At 40.5% G+C, this 17,809-nt stretch overlaps 1 protein-coding gene across 1 annotated transcript in view; it reads left to right on the forward strand.

Annotated features, from left to right (window-relative positions):
• Positions 1 to 17,809, forward strand: part of sema4c (sema domain, immunoglobulin domain (Ig), transmembrane domain (TM) and short cytoplasmic domain, (semaphorin) 4C) — a gene marked incomplete at both ends in the record, with an annotated part of 38,341 nt that overhangs the window by 12,031 nt on the left and 8,501 nt on the right. Inside the window, 7 exons of the mRNA XM_079221842.1 lie at positions 3,503 to 3,657; positions 7,897 to 7,959; positions 9,921 to 10,019; positions 10,483 to 10,579; positions 11,662 to 11,781; positions 13,825 to 13,976; positions 16,578 to 16,753. Of these exons, the coding sequence (XP_079077968.1) occupies positions 3,503 to 3,657; positions 7,897 to 7,959; positions 9,921 to 10,019; positions 10,483 to 10,579; positions 11,662 to 11,781; positions 13,825 to 13,976; positions 16,578 to 16,753 (862 nt within the window). The remainder of the gene's footprint in view (positions 1 to 3,502; positions 3,658 to 7,896; positions 7,960 to 9,920; positions 10,020 to 10,482; positions 10,580 to 11,661; positions 11,782 to 13,824; positions 13,977 to 16,577; positions 16,754 to 17,809) is intronic.

Raw genomic sequence — 17,809 nt, forward strand, 5'->3', positions numbered from 1 at the left:
TACTTTCGCCTTAGTTTGCATTGTTAGCGCCGTCAGCACCATTAGCACCATTAGCACCATTAGCACCATTAGCTAGGAGCCTTTGAGAGGCCCTTGAGAGGCAATCAAAATGCTCCCAATCTTGGATCTTGCTTCTTGAAATTAGAAATAAAAGCACATTTGTATGCTCCAATTTTACAGACAGGCCTGAAAAAACAATTTTTACTCTAAAATAAAAATATATACTTTGGGAGGCTTTTCAAATTGTCACAGGATAGATCTCTGGCTGCAAAAGCCCAAGATTTTAGTTTGTCTTAATTCTGGCGCTACCTTTCATTGATGTGTTGACAGCAATGATGGTATACTATGAAAATCCCCTTCTTATGAAGCAGGTACAGAGAGCGATTACACTGTATTTTTTGGGCAAATAAAACTAAATCTTCCAAAAAAGTTGAATGACTTTGGTTGAGGTCTTCAGTTACAGGCCTCACTTTTAATCCTCTCTCTCTCTCTCTCTCTCTCTCTCTCTCTCTCTCTCTCTCTCTCACTCACACACACACACACACACACACACACACACACACACACACACACACACACACACACACACACACACACACAGCTCCTTCATCCAGTACATCTTGCAGCATGTATAAAAGTCTGTTTAGTCCCAACTAGGCCACAGCATCACATGAGCGGTTAGTCACACCATAAATCACACCAGTTCTTGCCGTTCCCTCCCTGGATTTCAGCTGCTATTTTCAGTCGGGGAAACAGCGAAAGAAGTGAAAAATATTCATGCTGTCAAAAACAAAAAAAGGAATATTCTTATTCAATTTATGAGATCGCATTACGTGCAACGCAGGCTGTCGGCGCCTCGCGTTGTGCACACGTTCTATCAGCCCAGATAAAGTGAGAGAGAGGAGACAAGGTGACACTACAAGCAACAAGAGTGTGGATAATGAAAACTAAACACCATCCTTTCTCTCTTTCCTCCTGTCTTGCATCTGCTCTGCATCACTAGTTTGTCTGTATGCTAGTCAGGGGATTTGGACGGCGTGTGTGTGCGTATTCGGTCGTCTGCATATGTGTTTGTGTGTGTGTGTGTGTGTGTGTGTGTGTGTGTGTGTGTGTGTGTGTGTGTGTGTGTGTGTGTGTGTGTGTGTGTGTGTGTGTGTGTAGGGGGGAACAGCAAAACAGTGAAGTTTATACTCTATTTTATATTTTGATGAAAAAAAGTCATCTCTGGTTTTTCAACAAACTCCTCTGCAGATGGGGACCGCGGAGTGAGCATTCTGTGATTTCCTCCTAAACTTTTTGAGGTTGTTTGTGTCGGTCTGCGAGTGCGGAAATCAGAAATAATCCAAAAATGTGGGCACTCTATAAACAAATCAGATAGCTCTGAGACAAATCACAGTGAGTCAGTTATTTGATGTCAAAGGATCAATAATGTGGTTTACAAGGAGGCTAATACTCCGTTAATACTCTTGAGTGATCAGAGTAAAAGGCCTCATTTAGGCTTTTATTCAGGTGCGATTTGCATCAAGATGTGCGACACAGATAATGAACAATCTAATCAAACCTGCAGATTTACTCTCATTATCAATGTTCTGGTGCTCTGCATTCTGCCCACGTTGGAGCTCCTTTTCCCTTTGGCAATGAAGTCTGACTCTGAATCCCTGTTTTGTTGTGTAGGTGCTCGGTATGTAGCCTTGATGAAGCTGCTCTCTTCCTAATGCTGCAGTGCTGAGTGTAGGAGTCCTTTCACAACCTTGAGTATAAAAGCTGTGTCCAGGCAAAACGCAATTTAGGTAGTTTTACAAAAACAAGATTAGCCGATTTTCTCAATTTGAAAATTGCTATTCTTAAAGGAATGGTTATTGATTTATTATTTATTAAGTGTATGAAAACAAACCTCTTGGCGGCTGGCTCGATAACAAACTGACTTTTAAAGCTCACATTAAAGCAACGCTTTATTGAAGCTGTTGACGTTTAGTTTCTTTTATCGATAAAAAAAAGAAGATTTAGATTTTGCAGATTGTGCAGACTTGCAACAACTTCTATCAGCGTGAGATCATGGTTTCATCAATATGGCGCCTCTTTAAAAGCTCTAGATGCTGCTCTCACTCTGCTGTTAGATTCATAACTTTAACAGCACACGTCACTGCACTCTTCATCAAAACAGGGGCTGGAAGGGCAAGTGCAATATTGCGTCTTGTTTATTTGCACAGCTTCTCTAAATAGAAGAGCTCCTTATCTCTACTGTGACTGCAGATCTGGAACTTATCAGACTTGCCTTGAAGACTGGCTTCTGCTTCAGGTCCTTAAAGTAAATACAGAGCTTGGGAAGCTTTCAGTGCAGTGTTCCATCCTGCAAAACTCATTTACAACAGATCTTAAAGTCAGATTCTCTGGCTAGTTTCAGCAAACTCAATTATGAGTTATAACCGTGAGAGCTTTTAGTTTTTAAGGAAAATATTTTTTTTATATCATCAGTTGCATTGATGTTGTGTTGATTGCCAGCCAGACAGTGACGCTGGGATTTTTTTTTCACCTTGTGAGTCTGAATGTGATCCTGCAGACACCTTTTGTAAACTACCACAGAGGCAGCTTTAAGTACTGTGGTGTTTATATTTCTGCAATATGCAGTCACGAAATATTAGATGTGTTGATGCGATCAAAACCGAGTCCGGGCCGAGTTCAAAGATGGGTGTGGCCCGAGCAAGGGTCTCAGAAGTGTCCAAGTTGCCTCCCTAATCCGGAATTAATTGATATTTTTGGGCACTTGCAGGCAGTGCAAAAATATGTAAACTTTGCAACTTGCAGGCAGTGCAAACATCTGTAAACATTGTCATATAAATTAAACATCCAACAGACACATTAGTATTCCTGTTGAGTCGTGTATCTGGTTACCTGGTAAATAAGGCCTCTCATCACTCTCCTTTAGGCTGTTTTTTTCTTCCAACTACTGAAGGAAATATCTGGATCTTTAGTATTTTTGTGACTTTGAGCCACATCTTCGACACAAAAAAATCCTTTAGTATTTTTGTGACTTTGAGCCACATCTTCGACACAAAAAAATCCTCTTTTTTTAATGAAATGTTGAGCTTTGAGGGTTAAATTGAGGTAGAAACTGCGTAGTGGACTGCAGAAATTCCGACAGGCACGTAGAAGCTGAGATGGTGGAGGTTTGTGAGCAGATTTGGCCACGGGGTTAAATTGAGCAGGAGCTCTCGCGTGTTGTGAACCAGAAAGATGTGTATGAAAAGCAAAGATGTGGGTGAAGAGCACCATGTACCATACGAGCAGAAAGGATGACAGCGAGCGATAGGTGGTGGAGTAGGCGAGGCTCGACGGTGTAAATAAGATGAGACATCAACCAATTCCAACAAGGGATGTGTGAAATGTTCTTCTCAGGTTTTATTCTGTCATCTGTCAACAGACGCGTTGAAAGGAAATATGAGCAGCTTTGCAGCAGTGTATTATCAGCAATGTAACCATGCCCCTCTGTGTCTTTCTCCAGATGTTTTGGACAGCATGGCCAGGTTCAGCATTCAGGGCGTGTTCAACTACAGCATGCTGACTCTGTCCGACCACGAGCGGGTTTTGTACGTCGGAGCGCGGGAGGCGTTGTTCGCCCTGGACCCCAACGACATTAGCAAACAGCTCCGGCCTCAGGTAACACACACACAACACGTTGAAAGCTGTATTTTTTATTTTTTATTTAACTAAACTTCAATATGTCAAGGAAGGGAAGGATTTCAAGACAAGCAATTGTATCCACACAATACAGCCTCTGACTAACTGCCACTGCAGACGCCCACACAGTCTGAAAGGCTTTTGTAGAAATGTGAGAAATTAAATGATAACTCATAAGATTTAATATCACAACGCTTCATGATGGACAGTTCGGGAACAAAAAGCATCGTCTCCTCCACGCAGCCTGGTTAGTGAACGCTGCAGAGATAAACACACATTTCAAATACTTAATTTAAATACGCCAAATTCAATTATGATGCCATCTGTGATATAATTATTATTGAAAAGGTTCAGCTTGAATATGCAGGAAAGGGGAAAAAAACATACAGCATAATCTCTGCCACACTTCTTTGCTGTCTATTAACTTAGACTGGCCCTATTTTATCCTTTTTAGCTCATTTTCGGACTCAAGGATATTTCAGAATACATCAAAAAAAAATCTAGCGGACAATCAAAGAACTCTCCAGTAATCGTACCATATTAAAGTCGACTGAGTCATACTCGTTGTTGGGTTCTTTATTGGTCTGGCCTGTACGGTACTTCTTTTATTGAATGTTCAGGCCTTGTACAAGCTAATAATGTACAGGCTGACAAGCAGTTTAATGCCTTCTCAAAAAAAAAAACATTGTCCTCCTTGAAGAGTCAAACATTTAATAAAATGTATTTATTGCTGCTGTTAGCTATGAGTCAACTTTTTAAAAGCAGAAAACAGCCACATGTATTTTTGTTTTTTTTTTGTTTAATGAAAAACACACAGAACCAAAGATATAGCATTTTGCACAGAAAACCATGAATATGGAGCCCTGAAACTGACAAAATACATGTAACACGTTATCATAGCTTGAATATGTCAATAAATAATATAGTTTGTTAAATGAAACTGGAATAAGTGTCAAAAATAAAGTTCTGAACTCAGTTCCGTATTTGTTATATTGTGGTCGTTAATGAAGAGAAGAGACGTGCACTTGAAGATGAAGATTATGTAGTCAGCGATTTTAAGTATCCATTATCATTATGTGCAGTATTGAGACTTAATTAAGTAATACTCGTGAACTGCATTTTGTCAGTTTTAGGCACCAAACATAAAATCTTCCAACTAAATAAAACCAGGAAAATCCCATAAATGTATGATATAAAGATTCATTGTTAATCAGCAAAGGGATTTTTACGTGATCAAGTTTTATATATTTTGGACAAAATTCAGATGTTTTTTGACAAGTTATTACTTTATTTGGAAGTTATTTATGTTATCTGTTGCTAAAAGCCTCCAACAGCAATAGTGTGAGTACGCTGCCAAATACTAAGATGTGCGCGGCGATTGGCTCCAATATTTCACTACTGTCATATCTACGTTGAATGTGTGGGAGTGAACAGGCCCTCTCGCACACACACACACACACACACACACACACACTTTCACAGGCGTTGGCCCTGTTTCTCAAAGTTTACGATGCACTTATTCAATCATGTTTTTTTGTCCTTGTTTTAATTTGCGTATCTTGTTTTTCTGTGAAGCACTCTGGGGCAAACATGTTTGTTTAAAGCACTCTATAAATACCCTTGACTTGACCTGATACACACACGGACAGATACACACTTACACACGCAGAGATGCTTCGGCCTTAGAGACTCAATCTGGTTTTGCTTTGCTCTCTCAATAATTGGTCCATATTGCAATCAGTACATTTGCAGCAATCCAATGAAGGTGTAGCAGGCGGCCTGCCGCGGTCTGGGAATTGTTATCTGATTTAGTGCCGTAATGAGCAGTTATTAGTTACCCATACACACACTGTCGCACGCAATACAGGCTGTGGCTGTGTGAGCGAGGGTGATGAGTCTTGCAGTGATGATAAGACCACCTGTTGTCAGCCCCCTAGTGTGCATTGTAGTGGGATGGAGCCAACACAGAAAAATGACAGTGTGAAGACGAGGGAATAGTCCGTCCCCTCCGCCACCATCTGCCCATCACTCCCTTCTCCCGCTTCCTTCCTTTAACTGATACTTTTTTATTTCTTCGCTGCCGTCTCACTCACTCGCTGTCTTCCGTCATTACATTCATGCCCGTCTTTCTTCCCTCAATATTTTCAAAGGATATATTTTTTCCCCGGTGTTTGAAATTTTCTTTTTGAGACGGGCAGCTCTCATTCGTGTCTGAAATGCTTCTTCCTACATTATTTAGTTATGTTCTTTCCCATGTTAGTTATATAAGTTATGTTCCTTCTCTTTCATTACTTCATTTATTAATTGTGTTAAGTCATTTTCCAGAATGGTGCCTCAGACACCACTGATATAACTTAGACTAAACTTGCTACATTAATGCACCGTTTCGCCTCCAGCCTTTTGAAAAGTACAAAATGTTGCAAATATTCGAATGTCAAGAATCCAGGCTCACACATTCAGCAGTTTTGGCATTTGTTTTTAGGACCATCTCAATCTGAGCTGCCCTGGAGCCACTGTTACTTTTACTTTTAGATTCATTAGCTAATGGCCCAAGCGTGGATTGCATCACTTGAGCTAACACTGTATGAGATGAAACATCTGAGATTAGCACAGAGCTTTCAAGATGCTGAAAGCAAGCGGCCGTGTAATGGTGCGGAGGTCCTTTCCTAAGTAAAGGTTAATGCTTCACTTTCATCGGTTGAGACTCTTCCACTGACAGTGGAAGATACTTATGAACCATTCATTAACCATACTTACTTTCTACAATTATTTGTCACACAAAGACTGTCTCTTAATGTGAAAAGAGCTTATTATTCGTGCCGTGTGTTATTGTGGAGAGGAGGACATTTACTTCAGCAGATGTGTTTTTTTAGGTCGTCAGGCATTAGCACAGAGAGCTTCTGCTGCTTTTTGTAAAATACCTGATCTGTGTGGAGAAAATGAAAAGTTGAGTTTCTTCATTAGATAATAAAGTAGACAGTGACCAGTGATTAATGAGAATCCCTTGGGAACAAATTAGAAGTAACTGCTGGTGTTGCTATGCTTCATTTTATCTCGTCTCTCTTAAAATAACTCGAGGGCAAGCCACTGATCCTAGTGATTTATTGTATTATTATAAAATATAAAAGTCAGTATTTTAGGTCTAGTTTGTGACACTCAGTCTGTCTACCAGCACAGTATACAGCAACAACTCATTGTTTGATTGCTGTTGGTTTAAACCCACTCAAGTAAATCCAAGTTTAATATTGAATTTGCTGCAGCTCTCTGCCTGTAATGACCAGTGTAATTATTTCTAATGATGTGGAAACCTCTTGGTAAACACAGTCTGGACCTCTGTCCATGGAGCAAAGTTCAGTCATGTGTCACATATCCATTAAAAAAGCAGCTACTGTGAATAACACATAACAGCAACAACAACAAACAAAAATGTCAGCAGTTACAAGAAGTATGAACATGTGAAGTGTGAAAGAATGTGCACGGTTCTTTTTTATTTGCTTCCCCACGTATGTACTGTTTCAGCAGAATGGTACTTTTGGGAGGAGAAAAGCTTGTCACAGAAGTAATGATAAACACTGACTGCCTGTCATTCTTTGATCCTTTAAACAATGGTAAAATCATTATGGGATTTTGCTGCACTAAAGACCTCACAGTTTCCTTCCTGCACTAACTCAGAGGCTCCGCTGCCGAGGACTGAACCCGGGTCTCTCAGTGATGCTCGTTTGCTACACCAACAGGGCGGCTCAGTCTGTGGACTATTTTAACTATTTTTACCCGACTTAACTGTATCTTAAGTTCAAGGTGAACTTCAGAAAATACTTTCAACCTGTTTGGTGGATTGAAAAGTAAGCGCCTGCTGTCATTGGGGCCCATTATTTTCAAAATGTATGTGTTTTCGTATCAAAATATAATAATCCTTTTTTGTGAGACTGCAGTTGTTGCTGTAGGAACAGCAGCAAGTAGTCAAGGGTGCAGTAAATAGGTTGAGTTAAGCAAAAACAGCTGTTTGTTGCCACAATGTCTCTTAGTGCACCCTTTTAGAAAGACATGAGGTGATGTCATTCCCACATATATTTATTTAGTATGTTCTATGATCACGAATTAACCTGATATATACGCATCCGTACTTGCAGGATGTATTACTCATGGCCCAAAAGGCAGACAGCATCCTGAAGACAACATGTCACCCACATCGTATCTCTCTCTCTCTCTTTTCTCCAGATCGACTGGCCGGCTCCGCAAGACAAGAAGAGGGAGTGCGTCGCCAAGGGGAAGAACAACCTGGTAACGTGGATTTTAGCTGACAGCGTGTCAGAGTCGTTGCGGTCACCTGCCTTGCTCGAGGGCACAGTGGCAGTCATTTTTTTAAGACAGTAGTTTATGAGAACACTTCACTTTGCTCAATTACATTTCGTCAAGTGATTCTGGGACTTTTAACTGGAAACCTTCCCGTCATTACATTAGCACGCAGGGAATGTGCATCATCCAGATGGGGTTAGGATCAGCCACTTTCAGGCGGTTCTGCTCCAAAGAGATTTTAAAATAAAAGAAACAACTGATGCTGAGGCTTCTGATTCAACATTCTTCCATGAGAGCGTTATCCATCTCCTCGTCAAACTCTCAGCAGCAAACTATTCCTTTAATATCTGCATATCTCTATTATCTTGTAATAATGTCCCACAGTCGGAGACGCATTCTTCGATCAGATTTACTCAAAAACGTAACAAAATCTCATAATGATGTTCCACTTATTCCAAATATGATGATATTTAAATAGAGAAGTAACTCTCTAATTCAGCATTAACTCACACATTGTCCGAGCATGATCCTAATGTTCTTACCATTAGTTGGGGTGTTTGTTAACACAGATAGTGAACTGCTTTGCACTTGAGTCTCAGCAGAAGCTTCCCTCTGCTGACGCTGCATAATGTACATGTGCGTTTAATATTTTATAGAAACACACAGCGCTTTTGGAAATGAAGCTAAAACTTATCTCATCGCTCAACAATAACCTTTGATGTGGTTTTAAACAGGAAGGGAAAATAGTTCACTGGAGTGCTGTAGTTAACTAAAACTGACTGAAAAAAGAAAAGGAAAAACATGTTGAGAAATGATCAGCGTTAAAAATACTTTTTGTTTTCAAATAGTTAGCAAAACTTATGTCTATTCAAAATTCACCTTTTGAAAATGGATAATTTCTCTTTGTTGGATGTATTTCATAAAATACCACATGACCATAAAGATAGTAGTGCAGAACATTTATACTGTAATATTATTTTTTTTCTACACAGCTACTTTAGTCTGGTGACTTAAATAGCTTTGAATTCTCACATATGGCTATATATATGTACACACACACACACACACACACACACACACACACACACACACACACACACACACACACACACAACTATATGCCAGGATTTGACTTACTAAATGCAAGAATAACCATATGGTGTTTACACTGACCGTTGTTATACTTAAGTCTTTTATGTCATCTTGTAGTTATGGGCCACGTCTGTCAGACACATCTCATCCTAATTATCCTCACTGATTGCAGGAGCTGTTAAAATTAATTTTAAAAAATCATATTGCTCCAATTACAGCCTCGAGATACAGATATTGTGTTGCTGCTGTGAAAGCAACATCAAGTGGATGCACTGAATTATTCATTCCTCTCGCATCATGTGTTAGCATCTGTTTCCAATTCCCTTCAAAGAGCTTTATTGTTCATCACAGCGCAGACATTGAAGGGCACTACCCATAAAGCACTGCATATATTTCACTGATAATTACACACATATCTTTTGAATTTTATCTTTTTGAGTTTTTTTCTTCAGTTTTAAAGGTTACTTAGATATTGTAGTAACATCATATATTAAGTGATGTCCTCAATGGGATACTAGTATAAAAATGTTGATTGACTGACTTCATACATATAATAAATATGTTGCTCTAAAAGATCCTCTCAATCGCTGACTGGCCAACTGATTTTACACATTTTTAATAAAAGGATATAATCAGCAAACATGATCTAGTCTCAAGGTTATTGAGGTATTTCAAGTAAATAAGGATTTAAAAGAAGTCACGCTGAAGCATTAGACTAAAGCTAAATCTCAGAGGTGTATGTGAGCATACCGAGAGGCTTCATAGTGGAATAGACTTCACCTTAACAGAGGACAAAAGTGTCACCTGCCCAACCAACAGCAGCATTCTAACAATCCCTCCTCTCGCCCTCACAGACCGAGTGCTTCAACTACATCCGTTTCCTGCAGAGCTACAACCACACGCATCTCTACACCTGCGGCACATATGCCTTCCAGCCCAAATGCACCTACGTGGTAACTATGCGTTTGTATGTGTGTGTGTGTGTGTGTGTGTGTGTGTGTGTGTGTGTGTGTGTGTGTGTGTGTGTGTGTGTGTGTGTGTTCCCCTTGACAGAGTTATTGTCAGTCGATTTTGACAGGTGTCAACTTGGGATGTCAGCCATCTAACCTCAGGCGAAGACCATTGTGTGATAACATTTTAAAATAAAATGCAATGGAAAACAGCAGCCCATGCTGGGTTAGTTGATTGTGTGAATGTGTGTGTGTGTGTGTGTGTGTGTGTGTGTGTGTGTGTGTGTGTGTGTGTGTGTGTGTGTGTGTGTGTGTGTGTGCATATATGTGACACTGATGCGATAGGACAACATGACCAGGGTGGAGCTATGGTTCTCGGAAAGGACAGACAGAGCTTGCAGCTGTGTCATGTGGGTCAAACTACACACTGACCACAAAACACCTGTGTTCCTGTGTGTGCTTGCAGAACGCCGACTATTTTACCCTCAACACAGCAGCCCTGGAGGATGGGAAGGGCAAATGCCCATATGACCCTGCCAAGGGGCATACTGGTCTGATAGTGGGTGAGTTGCATGTAAATTAATGCATATTTTCATCTACTTCGTATTCAGGGGAAAATATGCGCACGCATGATGGCAATGGAAGTGGCATTTTATCCCAGTCATCCAGACGAGCAAGCAAGCTTTAAATATCAATTTTGAACTGTCAACAGCATCAGAATGTCTGGTTGTAGCATGTTTTCAACAGCTCCCTTCACTTCGAGCAACCACGGAAACATTTGGCAGTTATCACTGTCACTTGTGAAACACTGGCGGCGTCCATGGCTGTTAAACGCGTTGACTACCACTTTAAAACTCAATAAAGTCAAAACTCTTCATTTATGACATGGTATTTGACCTTCTGCACATGACCACAGATAGCGTAGTGTTGAGCATCAAGTGACTTAGATTTCTTCACCAAATACATGCAAATATCTGGACACTTAATGTTAGGCTACTTGCTAATGTATTCTACACTAATTCTCACTGATAGCAAGATATGGAAAGTCAATTCGTTCAGGTTGCATTTGCTATCTTTGGTGGTTCATGCATAGCTGGACAGGCTATTGCACTCCACTCCACTTTTATTGCTTAACTGCATGCGCTCACTTTCTTATGACATCACTGTTTACTAAATGTAAAAGGGTCGAAAATAAAACGCCACTTTAAGTGTTTCTGAACGAGCGTAGCGATCCTTAAAGGATCATGTTAAAACAGAGATGCATGAGTAGTCCTTCATTGGAAATTAAGTCATATCAATCAACGCCAAACAGACAGTCCGCTCCGCTTGTTCCATCTCAGCAGTCTGTGCAGTGAACAGCCTCTACCATGTTTTTACAGCTCTAACGTAGTCATAAAATGTCCATCAAATCTCCACAACCTACTTCTGCAGCATCTGTTTTGTGGTGAAGTGCTTGCACTGAGAGTCCAGGAGTACAATGTAACTTTGCTTGCTGCATTCACGTCAGTGTGAGCAGCTTCTCTGAACTTTAAGGCCTCCATTATCTATTCTTCTTTGTGCCCTTCCCGCTAAACCAATGTCCCTCTCTCAGTGCTGTACAATTGTGGCCGAAAAACTGAAGTAACCTTGCATTTTGTTGTTGCAGATAAGGAGCTGTACTCGGCAACGCTCAACAACTTCCTGGGTACAGAGCCAGTCATTTTGAGGAACCTGGGCCAACAGCACTACAGCATGAAGAGTGAATACCTGCCTGCTTGGCTCAATGGTAAGTGAAAAAAAGAACATTGGAAAGACAGAGAGAAAGAAGCGTTAATCTGCCAACTAAAAAAGAGACAGGGAGAGAAATAAAGGGGAGGGAACGGATAGAAAGATTATTAAATTGGTTGTTTGCTACTACATTTACTACTCACAATTCATAGTAGTTTTTGAAACAATGGGTCCTCAACTTCCTACATAAGTAGACAACAGCAGACTTTTCATTTCTAGCAGACAACCAACAACTTGACGGCCGCTAAAATGACGGCCGTTATTTCACATTTTTATCAGCTTTTTAAAACGAATGTAAAGGTATGGTTAATTTGCACTCATTGGATACATGCATGATGTAATGCTAAAAGACGGACGCTAAAAGCTGCTTGTCCCAGGTCAGTATCTTCACCAGTTAATGGTGGATGTAAAAGACATATTTGTACCCTAAGATAGACTCTGTTTGCAATAGAAAGAGAGGCATCCATCCCGACACACATTACAAACAACACATGATGATAAAAGTACACAAAGCTACAAATCAGTGTGTTGTTATAATTATAATTTGTTCCCCTGAATGATGGCTGCTGGAACAAACCTGTATGAATGCTTCTGTGGAAACAAGAAGCAACGCAGAGATTAAATCCAAATAATATGTTTGATGTAGTCTTTGAGAAGAAAGAGAAGGATGAATTTGACAAACGTAGCGCTATCTCGGGTAATGGGTAGCATAATGAGATGCTACCTACTGGCTGCAGAGTTTGTACCATCTAGTGGTAGTGTGAGTACTACTAGCTTACGTCTAACTTTTGTAAGTTAGTTGCCAGACATGCTCACCTTTGTTCATTACACTTTTACTCTGGATGTGTGTTTTGGTTTTGTAAAGGCGATAAAAGAAGACACTACGTTCCAAACCAGCGTAGAAACTATGCCATCACAGCATAATTATACACACAAGAGTACACTTGTATTCTACAATTATGTTCAGAAGCAAATTTATGGAAAAATATTTATTCCATAATTACTATTGAATTAAACTAGAATATGCTGCACCAGTTCTTCAACTTTTCCAAGACACTGCGAAACTGACACATTAAATATGTATTCAAATCAAATGAATCGCATTAGAGATAACGCTGACTTCTTTTTAACAAAGTTTCATTAAAAAAAGTATAAGCGAGAAACATGCTAAAGAACAAGAGGGGGGGGGGGGAATAAATGAGTTGCAGGAAATGAAGCGCAGGACTTGGCTACAGCGAAGGATCGTTATCTTTTGGAGGATAAGAGGTGGAGAAAGGAGTGAGCTACTTGAGGAGAAATGAAGGGGAGAGAAGAGGATGAAGTCACAGCAGGGAAAATGGCTGATGAAAGAACAGACATTGGGATTGGCGATGAAAAGATAGAGGGATAGGTGAGGGGAATGGAAAGGTGAGGGGAGGGAGGAGGAACATACAGATGAGGTTGAGGTTCGGATCGATGTGTCTGTTTGTTATTCATGCTGATACTGAGCTTTTATTAAAAACTAGACCAATGAAGGTAGCCCCACCTTAATTTAAGCAGCTGTCTACCAGCCTGAGAGCATTTATTTGGCCTGGGTTTAAGTGGAGAGTTGTAGTGTCCAAGATGGCGTAAAATACTGTTTCAGAAAGAACCGTCCATCTGGAGGAAACATATCGTTGAAATTAGAAAAAAACATACTTAAAACAGCCGAATTTCATTGAGCATCCACCTTTTTTAAAAACATATCAATCGAAATCTAACGAGGGCTGGATATAGAGAGAATCTGAGAAAGACAGGAATGGATGGGAGGAAGTGAGAAACACAAAATTGGTCGCTAGTAGAGAGACAGAGAGCGAGAAATGACTGGAGGAGAGATGAGGCGAAGGAGAGAGTGTTGATAAAAAATAGACAGAGAAGTGAGAAGAGACGGCGGGGAATAAGACGGAGGTGTCGAGCTTGTGTGTCTATATGTGTGTGATTTGGCTCAAATGCACCTACAGGCTTAGACTATTTGTTCCGTTTTGATGTGTGTCTTTACTGTCGTATGTGTGTGTGTGTGCAGAGCCGGACTTTGTGGGCTCAGCCCTGGTGAGGGAGAGCAGCGGCAGTAAAGAAGGGGACGACGACAAGATCTACTTCTTCTTCAGTGAGCGAGCGTTGGAGCTGGACTGTGACACCGAGCTCACTGTGGCCAGAGTGGCCCGAGTCTGCAAGGTAATACACCAGCTGATCGTCAAAACTGATCAGATTCAATTAGGACGCTCCCAAAACGGCCTTCTTCACACTGCTGTCTGTGTCTGTGGAAGTGTATTAATGACAAAACCTAATTCAAACAGAAACCAATCTGCAAGTGACTATTTAGGAGCGCACAGGGACGTTTGTAAGGCCAGAACTAGTTGTGTCTGCGAAACAGTTTCATGCATGCTTGGCTTGAAATCAGCTGTTTCATGTTTTCTCCAGCTGTTTTGGCAGCTGTTTCTGAGAACTTAATAATAGGAGACAGCACTTGCTAACGGTTCTGGACTTACAGACTTCAACAGGAGATGCCCATATAAGGAGGTAACAGCTCCAGTGTACGTTAAGTAAATATATATAGCCCTATGTCTGATAAATCACACTCAGAATTGCGTGACGTTACTTACAAAGCTAAGTTAACATAATGGCGTTGTTTTTATTTCAGTTTTAGATGGATTTTAATGCAAGTGATACAAACTGCCTAAAACAAGAGCACACAACTTTCTAGACAGCTAACAGCAAGTTCTCAAAAGGGTTCAAAAGATAAGCATTCACATTTTGACATCTCTGAACTTCCATATGCATGTATCTAATCATCAATCTACCTCGTGCAAAGCGTTGTGGTGAACGTGATAGAAACAAGATACTTTCTGTACACGTTCTGCATCAGACGTGACCTGATACATGTAATAAGATTGTTATTACACGTTGAAGTACAAGGTTGAAAATTTTCTACACCTGCGGCACATATGCCTTCCAGCCCAAATGCACCTACGTGGTAACTATGCGTTTGTGTGTGTGTGTGTGTGTGTGTGTGTGTGTGTGTGTGTGTGTGTGTGTGTGTGTGTGTGTGTGTGTGTGTTCCCCTTGACAGAGTTATTGTCAGTCAATTTTGACAGGTGTCAACTTGGAAAGAAAATGTTTCTTATTATAAGAAACATTTTCTTCAACCTTTTATATTATTACCATAATAAAGCCCTTAGAAAAGGCTGCACATAGAAAATAGCTGTCCTGCTCTTTTAATTTGTACCACCCTAAATTTCAGCTAAACAACCATTTCCCAACAATGTGTTACGTGAAGACAATTACATTGACATGGAGCTATTTGGTAATGAATGCTTTCATTTGCTTAATGAATGGTCTCATTAGGATAACTGATTAGGTCTGATATAGCACAGTGATTATGGCCAGGCATCAGAGGTGCTTCTCGCTGTGACTTAAGACAGCAGCTACTTTTATTCTCGTGTGGCTTTCGTGACCTTCTAGTCAACGCAGCAAAGTTTTTTACTGTCACGTTACAGTTACACATGCAGACATATATATCATCTCAGTAACCTTTACACTGAGCAAAATAGATTGTTCACCATCTGAGGAGATGTGTCTAATTAAGTGCACAATATAAGCACTGTTTTATGCTAAGTGCCCTTTCATGTCGGCGCTGTGATGAACAATAAAGCTCTTTGAATGGAATTAGAAGCAGATGCTCACACATGATGCGTACTAGAGCAATGAACAATTTAGCCGCTCTCGCTGATATTGCGGAGAGCGGCGGTATCTTTCTGCTGTATTATGAGCATTTGTATTCCTTTTACAGCTTCTGCAGTCTCTGAGGATGATAGGAATGAGACATATGTGGCAGACATGCCTATTTTGAGCCCACAGTGTACTATATAAAGGGACAGCTCATCAATGCGCAATGGTTATTGTATAATTGAATATTATTATTATTATTGTTATCCTGCATTTTACTGGTCCCCAGGAACTCCCTAGGGTCTGAATGCTCCTTAAGAGGTTTTTCCAGCATGCCAACAGTTCGGTCAGCTCATTCTCCTGGAACAGGTTTATTGTGATGTAGCTACAGGATAGGTACAGTGAAGGGTGGATACACAAAATGATTGGTTCGGTACGTTCCTCCGTTTTGATGTCACGGTACGTTGCGTTTTCGGTACAGCAGGAAAAGCAGAAATAACAATCATAAATGCATGTTTTAAATGTTGTAATTTATACAAACAGTGGTCGTCCAGTAACCACAAGGTAGCCGGCTCTATCCCCAGTCCCCCCATAGTTCACATGTCGAAGTGTCCCTGAGCAAGACACTGAACCCCTAGCTGCTCCCTGGGCGCCTCACAGGGCAGCCCACTGCTCCTTAACCAAGGATGGGTCAAATGCAGAGAAGAATTTCCCCAAGGGGATTAATAAAGGATCATTTCTATTTATTCTTCTTTCTAATTGGCCCTAATTTGTATTGTAACAGTTAAGGCACAAGAAAAATAAATTACACTCATGTTGGTAATGCTGATTAAAAATTCTGATTTATTATTATGGTGATTTATTATTGTTGTTATTATTCTTTTTAGTATTATCATTACTATTGATATTATTGTTGTTTTTCTAAGGGAGCCCTAGCCAAGACAGCAGCAACAGGACTGTGACTTGTTGATTATTCCAGTACTAGGCTGCAGCTTGTGCTCCTTAATAACGGACTGAATAAAATGCACACGGGGGTCTTTACTAATGAAAATCATTACATATATTCGACCCATATCAGCCATTGATGAGACCTAACGTGTCCTCTCTCAGGGGGATCTGGGTGGTACCCGAACCCTGCAGAAGAAGTGGACCACCTTCCAGAAAGCCCGGCTGGAATGCTCCCTCCCCGAGCGCCACGTGTCCTTCAACAACCTGAGGGCCGTCTTCACCCTGCCAGGCCAGGACTGGAGGGGGACCACCTTCTTCGGCATCTTCCACGCGCAGTGGTGAGTCAGAGCGGCCGCTGTCAGAGACGTTTGATAGAGACTTTACCTCAATTTAAGTGTCATCTTTGGATAAATGGCAGTTAATTACTACACGTGCCATCTGCTGTCTGGGCGAGACTCTGCACCACTTTGCCAACATATCAGTTACTCTTCTGCTTCTTATTAAAATCCCAGGTCAGCCAGTCAGTCTGACATGATACTTCTAATTATGTACTTTATGTGATTAGGTATTTACGTATGACTTTTAATATAATAGGCCTTCAATTGACAGTAATGGGAGTTATTTTGAGTGGATACAACTCAAGTGAGCTTGAACATGTTTTAGCGAGTTAATGTCACATAGACTTAACGTTGTTTCAGGTGATAGCGAACGTGTTTGGGAGACAGAATCAGACTGATTTAATTAGGCCCTGTTCTACAAATATTCCATCCTGAATTTCAACAGATGAGAGATTGAGTCATTGGTTGAATCTACATCCCTTCTCATACCTTTCAATTTGAGTAGTTTGACCCCCTTTTGTTTTGTCTCAGTAGCAGAAATGCATCATAGCCCTGGTTATTTTAGTAACAGTAAATTACATCTGTGTGAGACTGAGCAGGGAAAACACACTCTGTTGATGTCCATTGTCCTCAGCTCTTGGTTTATAGCTGAATAATAAGTAGTTCAGGGTCAAATCAATTTTTTCCGATTTGTTTCTTCTGAAGAGAAAACTTCAACACAAGAGTTAATTAAACAACAATCTGGTGATTGGTGTTGACAATAGTAACTTAGTTTTGATCAGGAACTGTGGTGTTTTTAGTGGAGTAAAGACTGCCATTTGTTGGACCGCTACGTAACTGTAATGTGTTAATGAGTTACTTATCAACAGGAGGTTCTTTTTGGGAGGAAAGTTGGAGACTTTCTCCATCTCCGGGTAATACCCTTTGATGTCAGTCTTTTGTGTTCCTCAATAAGATATCATATCGCAAAGAGAAGCAGCTTTGAACCTCAAGCTTTGTTTCCTCATTCGGAGTTCCTACTGCAGCTGAAAAAACGCCTAATCCTTTTTCTCTGGG

The sequence above is a fragment of the Taurulus bubalis genome (assembly GCF_910589615.1).
Source record: "Taurulus bubalis genome assembly, chromosome: 8".
Classification (NCBI taxonomy): domain Eukaryota; kingdom Metazoa; phylum Chordata; class Actinopteri; order Perciformes; family Cottidae; genus Taurulus; species Taurulus bubalis.